The sequence below is a fragment of the Galeopterus variegatus genome, unplaced genomic scaffold (assembly GCF_000696425.1).
Source record: "Galeopterus variegatus unplaced genomic scaffold, G_variegatus-3.0.2 Scaffold4742, whole genome shotgun sequence".
Lineage (NCBI taxonomy): Eukaryota > Metazoa > Chordata > Mammalia > Dermoptera > Cynocephalidae > Galeopterus > Galeopterus variegatus.
In genome coordinates, this window is record NW_007730853.1 from 108,669 (window position 1) to 115,938 (window position 7,270).

The following is a 7,270-nucleotide window of genomic DNA, read 5'->3' on the forward strand; positions in this document are numbered from 1 at the left end:
TACACTGTATGCTTTGATTATCTTTTAAGAAAACATGTATTGTAGCTTTTGAAATACTGGCACACAAAGTCTTCTTTTTATACTGCAAAATAATTGTTATAAATCCTAAGTAATAAAAATGCTACTATGATGTAATCAACTGTATGGTCCTATTACTACCATTCTATGAGTAGTAGTCAAAGCAAAGTAAAACAAGTGTTTTTAAAAATTACGTGTCTAGGGCCGGCCCCGTGGCGCACTCGGGAGAGTGCGGCGCTTGGGAGCACAGCGACGCTCCTGCCGCGAGTTCAGATCCTATATAGGAATGGCCGGTGCGCTCACTGGCTGAGCGCGGTGCGGGTGACACCACACCGAGGGTTGTGATCCCCTTACCAGTCGTTCAGATCCTATATAGGAATGGCCGGTGCGCTCACTGGCTGAGCGCGGTGCGGGTGACACCAAGCCAAGGGTTGCAATTTCCTTACCGGTCACGAAAAAGAAAAAAAAAAAAAAAAAAAAAAATTACGTGTCTATTACTTTCTAGGTCTCTCACATTCTAACATTTTACTTATTTATTTATTTTTTTAAAGAAAAGGTGGATTTTTTGTTGACCTCTTTGTAAGAGTATCTAACCAAGTTGCAGTCAACATGTACAAGCAGCTGGGCTACAGTGTGTACAGGACAGTCATAGAGTATTATTCAGCCAGCAACGGGGAGCCTGATGAAGATGCTTATGGTAAGCTCTTTTCTGTGTCAGTACCCTCAAGAGGAAGCAGAAAACAGTTGCATTCATTCTACAGATTGAAATAATCAATTATCTTAACAAAATTAAAAGAATCTTATTTAGCCTTAATATTTAAATCTCCTTTAACCTGCTTTTGCAAACCTATTCATAATTAAATTATGTGAACTAACCAATGGTTAATTTCTGTAAGTTATTATTTTACTGTGTTACTGGCATGTTATTTATATGATGAGCTGAATCCTGGATAGGGTTTGGTTAGCATCGGGTATACGTGCAATTGGGAGTCTCATTTATAAATACATTTTGCTTAGGATCTGGTAGAAGTGGGCGTAGGGGACAAAACCCCTTATGGGAACTTTACCTATACACTTTAAATTTGATATAAAATATTTTGATATTTGGGTGTTTACCTTAAACTTTGCTTCCTAACAGATATGAGGAAAGCACTTTCCAGGGACACCGAGAAGAAATCCATCATACCATTACCTCATCCTGTGAGGCCCGAAGACATTGAATAACCATGGGCAGTGTGTTCTTAGGCAGATGCTCCAGATGTTTTATGGACAATGTTATTTTCATTGGATTATCCTGGAGTTCCGTTAGGAGAAAAATAATCATCTAGGTCTGAAAGACTTCAAGAAAATACAGGTTATCAACTTATTTTAAATTTCATTGTTTCGAATTAGCAATATCCTGCCTATTAAAGCTGTTCACTATAATAAAAGTTAATCAAAAAGGCAGCTAGGTCAGAAGGAAACATTTCACTCTCATGGTTCATAATGTTCACTGTATGCTAGAGAAAAGACTTGTTCCAATCTCCTCCTAAATTCTGTGCCTGAGAACCACTGCTGCATATATATTTTTTAATTGTGTATTGAACTATTAATTGAAGCTTTAAAAGCATATATGAAATGTATAAATCTAAGATGTATAATAAAATACATTGTTGACTATGAACGTTTTCTGAAAGTTTTTTTGTCATTTATAAACTATAAAATATTTCCAAATATAAAAAGATGCTGAGGTTTTTGTTAAAGAGGAAAAAGAACCTAATTCCTAAACAAGGACCATATAACTAAATCATAGGCCAACCATGTATATTCATTTGTGGTTTCATTACCTATAATATCTGAAAATATCCAGCGAGTAAAGAACTACCTAAAGAAAAATCCACAAGAAATGACTGAAAGGACTTATTTTGGTGGGGTTGAATGTGGGAGAGGAATGAATCCTTTATGAGAGAATAACTTTTCCTTCCAGCATTTCACACTGGCATATGCTTGTTACATGTTTACATTGAGAACTTGACTGAGAAAATGATCACTAATTTTTTTTATTATTACGTGCAACCTAAACAGAACAGATAATTCTAGGAAGATCGATTAGTCGCTTATATTAGCGTTTGACTTCTTTCAATCTCACCCCTTGACAACTGCAGACTTAGCCAAAGGATATTGAAGTCACAAATTCTCCATTTCACAGACTAGACAGAACTTGGTACTCAATAGTCAAAACTGATCTGACATCCCACTAGCTGACACCAGTCTAGTGACTAAAGCAGCAAGGCTGAAAACAGATTTGCCTTTTATCCTAATAGTCCTATTTGCTTTTGCCCTCAAACACTGTATCTTATTTACAAGACAGTATTTAGTAACATCACTGAGTAGCTTTTAATCCCATGGGTGAATATATTTGTAAATGTAATGATAAATTTGCTTATTAATAGTTATTATCGGTGAAAAACAATCTTAAAAATACAGTTCTACAGAAAGGACATTGTTGGGTGGGAGGGAGGAAAGGGAGGAGGGAGGGTGGTTTTCGTAAGGGGCAACAATAATCAACCACAATGTATGTCGACAAAATAAAATTAAAAAAATACAGTTCTAGTCCTTGGGCAGTGAACAAAATAAAAAAATATGCAACATATCAGCCATGTCGACAAAATAAAATTAAAAAAAAAAATACAGTTCTAGTCCTTGGGCAGTGAACAAAATAAAAAAATATGCAACATATCAGCAAATAGGTTATCATTCTTGTGCTACTTTAAGTTTCATTATTTAGCATACAGTTTCCTTAGATGTTTTTACACATTGTCTAACCAAGGGTAAGTTTAACATGTCAGGTGTCATGAGTGGACATGTAACACACTGTAGCACACTGGGAGATGTTTAGTGGTTCTCTAGGTAGAAATAATTCCATTGTGCACTAAGTTTGGGAACCTATCAGCATTGCTACTGGAGATTCACAATGTACAAGGGTACTTCAAAAAGTTCACAGAAAAGCAATTAAAACAGAAATCTTACCATGAACTTTTTGAAAACCTCTTGTGTAATAGCATATCAAAGGCTCCAAGAAGCTTAACTGTAAAGAGGCTCGAATAATAGGTTTTAAGCCTTAGTCCAGGATTTCACAAACTTATCTGATCATGGGACACCATTTTTCACAGTACACATGTAAACAGGGCTTTAGCTTTAAATAAACTATTAAAAAGCTCAACCAGTTTGGGGAGCTACTGAGTGAATAATGGAAATTAGATTAAATTGTTCTTGGTAAAAAACACCTTGTTCAGAAATATAGTCACTGTATTTTCCAAGTAATGTTTTCTTAATGTAATCTTAAGCTCTAAACCAAGGGTAAGTTTAAAGTATGTGTAAAAACACCTACCGTAACTAAAAAATAAGTAGCATAAGAATGATGGCCTATTGATATGTTGCTCACATTCTCAAGCAAAAAATATTTGCCTGAATTAACTGATCTGAGAGATTGTTTCCTTACCCTGGCTTATATTTCTCATGCATATTTTTTCTTGCATTGTCAAAAACAAGAAACAAGCTGTCAAAATATTAGCCCATTTTACGAGTGAGGAAACTGAAAATAAGTTATATAATCACTAAGTAGCAGAGCTGGGAACTGAACTCAAGTTTGAAGACATGAAAAAGTTACAGATTGCAGATGAATGCATAAAAATACTTTATGAAGAAGATAAGCATGAGAAAACTACATCGAAAAGTAACTACAAAATGTAACCTGAAAACTTCTTTTTAAAAACAACAACAAAAGACTCAAAGTCTTCAGGTCCATCTGAAATCGATGCTAAGCATCACCTTAACTGCATTTCCTAATGCATGATGTGGACAAACATTAGAAAAGTTTGGACTCAGATAAAGAAATCCAGCAGTTAAAAAATTTCTTTACTTACATTCTCCCACCCCTACCTAACCCAAGAGCATTTAAAAAGTAATTCACAAAGTAGCTGTCAAAGATTCTGATCAATTCTTTACTGGTGAAATATATAAAAACTTCCAGGAGTTGAGTTCCAAAATATTAATTTATAAAAATAATAAGTCACTTATAAATATAAAAAAACATCAGGATTCACTATCATTGATGTCCTTATCTGGATCTTGCTCAGCATCTTCCTTTTCCTTGCTGTTTCCTCCAAAGTTTGGCCACGGCCAGGAGCCTGAGGTTAGGTTGGGTGGCAGCAGTATCTGGAAAGATGTAATCAAAGTATTCTTCCCAGCCTGTATCGGACTGCAGAAATGAAAGATATGCAAACATGGCTGAAATTTTTACTTGGAAACCTGAAGTTCAAATTCAACTTCTCTACATTTTACAAAACAACATCAAAGTCTACTACAGAATGATCAAGGGCTGAGCCTGAAAGACTGGGAATGAATAAGGAACTGTTGGACTGGTGCTGCCACAATTGCAGCTCACTGAGAACTGAAAACCTGGTGGAAAAAAATTCTAGAAATCTAAGCATAGCTCCTCTATTCATATATATATATCTTATGCTGAAGATTTACAATTTTTAAAGATTTCTAATTATTATTTAGCCAGTAGCAAAAGCCACACACCTGTGCATTATTATTCTGACTCCCTGCCCTCACATCCTTACCTCCATCTGAAAACTGATTTCACTCCCCAAATATTGTTCGAACAGGCCCTACTCTAATTCCAGTTTCCACCATCACTTGCTTAGCTTACAAAAACAGCCTCCTGACAGGTCTTCTTCCTCCAATCTAAAACCTTTCAGTCTGCCTGTATAAGATGCCAGCAATCTGGTCATGTCATCTTACACATAAAGGCCCCCACTGACTCCTACCAAACTCCTTCTATAGCCCACAAAGCCTCTCTGGACTGGCTCCTATCTGAAACCTGAGCTTCATTTCCTTCTATACTGACTTCCTGCTTAATGCTCTAGAAATATAATACTTCACACAGTTCCTAAACTGAATCACCACCAAGAAGCCTTTGCCAACCCCCTCCCATTCTCTACCCCTGGCTGGACCATACACTGCCCTGTGTTTCCACAATAGCCAGACTGCAATGTCTCCTACTCCAGGCTGTCTGCTCCCATTCTAAGGTTGTTCATATGCCATTTAAAAGTACAACTTTCAAAGCGACATGTGCATCTACTCATTTGATGTGACAGGAACATCTCCAGGGCGAAGCTCTCACTCCATCATCAGCCTGGACCTTTCCTCTCTTCTTGACTTTCTCTGGCATGAGTTTTTCTACTCTCTCCTTATCTGATACTGTCCCAAATTCATCTTCAAAGCTTCGCCAAGATTCCAGCAGTATAAGTTTCCCTTTTCTTCACAGTTTCGCATGGTTGTTAGCCTCTTCATAAATTTGTCTGCATTTAGCCAAACTTCCTTCTTTCCCTGAAGACAACTCAGAATGAGCAAAACTCATCCATACCTTAAAAAAAAATTATATGGAACCAAATCCATGTTACCCAGAAGACGATAATGTAGTAATAGTAATGTTCATCTCTACTATCTACAGATTACAACATATTGAATATATGCTTCAATATAAATACTGAAGAAATCTGTTTCTCTACATCCAATTATGTATCTGACATAGTCTTAAAATCCTGAAAAGAGTTTTTTTTTTTTCAATCCTGTGAAATCCAAGTTATTCACATGCATTATAAACACAGATGTGGTATAAACTTAACATTTCAAAGTCCTCTGAGACTCACGGGTTCTTTTTAGAACTAATGAAGTAACTTTAAAAAAAACAAACACTTCAGAGAAATAACAGTATTTTCTTTAGGACAGCTGATTCAAGCAAAAACCAAAGATCATCTACAAAGCACAGGATACCTTGACATGTTGTGTCCATGGAAGCAATCGTCAGTAAAGATTTCGTATTGTTTCTTCCTGCTCAATTTCAAAATCAATATGATTTCCAAAGCACCTAAGAAAGGTAACAAAAGGTCAGTCATGACATTTAGAAAGCAACAAGCCCCCATCCAAAGCACAGCTTAACTGTCATTCCAATTCACCCGTGGGAATGTAGGACTTTCACTGATCAGCTAAACAGACTGCATGTGGATAACATAAATGATATTGGTGTTTATAAGCTGGCCAAAACTTGACTAGAATTCTAGGGAAAAGGGCCTTGGATTGAGTTTTGGATTCTCTTTTGGAGTTTTTCAAACGTTTGTCTTATCAAGAAGAGCTGAGAAACTTGCCAAGAGTCTCCCAGATACTCTTTCATGATCCTGCCACCTGCAGTTAAAGTTCTGGGAGAAAACAGGCCCAGAGAACGAGTATGTACGTTCTTACCTCCACTGTACACTCCTTGTTACCGTATGAGTTCAACTCAACAAGCGTCCACTGAATACCTGCCAACCTGCTTGGGCAGACTGGCAGGGCATGAGAGGAATAAGCTGTGGCCTGAACACCTTTGAGCAGCATCTGGAGCCGAGAAGCTGAGGCCAACTGATGGAACCAGTGACACATAAAGCTCTGCCCTCATGTGCTCAGTGGGGCCCAGGATGCAGGGCCATGTTAGCGCAGGATTAATAAGTTCCGTGGCTCCTGTGAGATTCAAGTCAAGTCCTAACTGTGGTTTGGCGCCACCTTGTGGCTCAACCTTAACTACTGAAGGCAGGCCAGGACTTCCAGGACAGTGGCAATGTGGGTGCCTATTTTGTTGGCTCAATCCAGGCAAAACTGTTCTAAAAGAATATGGGGATGGGCAGTTCCCACCTCCATCTCCCTTGTTCTCCACATGGGGATGCCTGCTGGCTGTTTCCTTGCCTGGCCTCGTGCCCATCCCCTTTAGCCTTCCCTGTTTGAAAAAGGGAGGAAGAGAGTCAATTAACAAACCCCATTATAGCCCAATTCATCCTGGATGTCTACTGTGCCCTCGTATTTACATTTAACTAGAGGGCTGCTCCCCCAATCCCCTAGTTGTTAGATCATCTTTAAAATGAAATACACAAACATTTAGATGGTTGTCTGAAGCAATACTAGACATGTGTCTAAAACAAAATTATATTCAACTTGAGATTGCTCACCTCTGGCGTGTCTAAGCGGGGCTGACTGATGGCTAATTCGTACATTGCCTGGGCTCTCTCAACATCGTCAAGGACTGTCTCTAACTCTGCAAATTTAATCTATGAGGTACAATTTTCAGGTCTAAATTCCAGGAACTTTTCATAAAGTTTCCAGCATCTGTCAAATACTCGGAAGCTGTAGCTCAAATTCTATGTAAGCTTTAAATAACTTGTTATTTGTACATTTG

At 37.8% G+C, this 7,270-nt stretch overlaps 1 protein-coding gene and 1 long non-coding RNA gene across 3 annotated transcripts in view; one reads left to right on the top strand and one right to left on the bottom strand.

Moving 5' to 3' along the window:
* Positions 1 to 1,245, bottom strand: part of LOC103603682 — a 13,032-nt gene extending 11,787 nt beyond the window's left edge. The window contains exon 1 of the long non-coding RNA XR_551643.1: positions 1,211 to 1,245. This is a non-coding gene — a long non-coding RNA (uncharacterized LOC103603682). The remainder of the gene's footprint in view (positions 1 to 1,210) is intronic.
* Positions 1 to 1,681, top strand: part of NAA20 (N(alpha)-acetyltransferase 20, NatB catalytic subunit) — a 19,069-nt gene extending 17,388 nt beyond the window's left edge. For both annotated transcript variants that reach the window (XM_008588251.1, XM_008588252.1), the window contains 2 exons: positions 570 to 715; positions 1,157 to 1,681. In XM_008588251.1, the coding sequence (XP_008586473.1) occupies positions 570 to 715; positions 1,157 to 1,242 (232 nt within the window). In that variant the 3' untranslated portion in view covers positions 1,243 to 1,681. The remainder of the gene's footprint in view (positions 1 to 569; positions 716 to 1,156) is intronic.
* Positions 1,682 to 7,270: the final 5,589 nt, after the last annotated feature.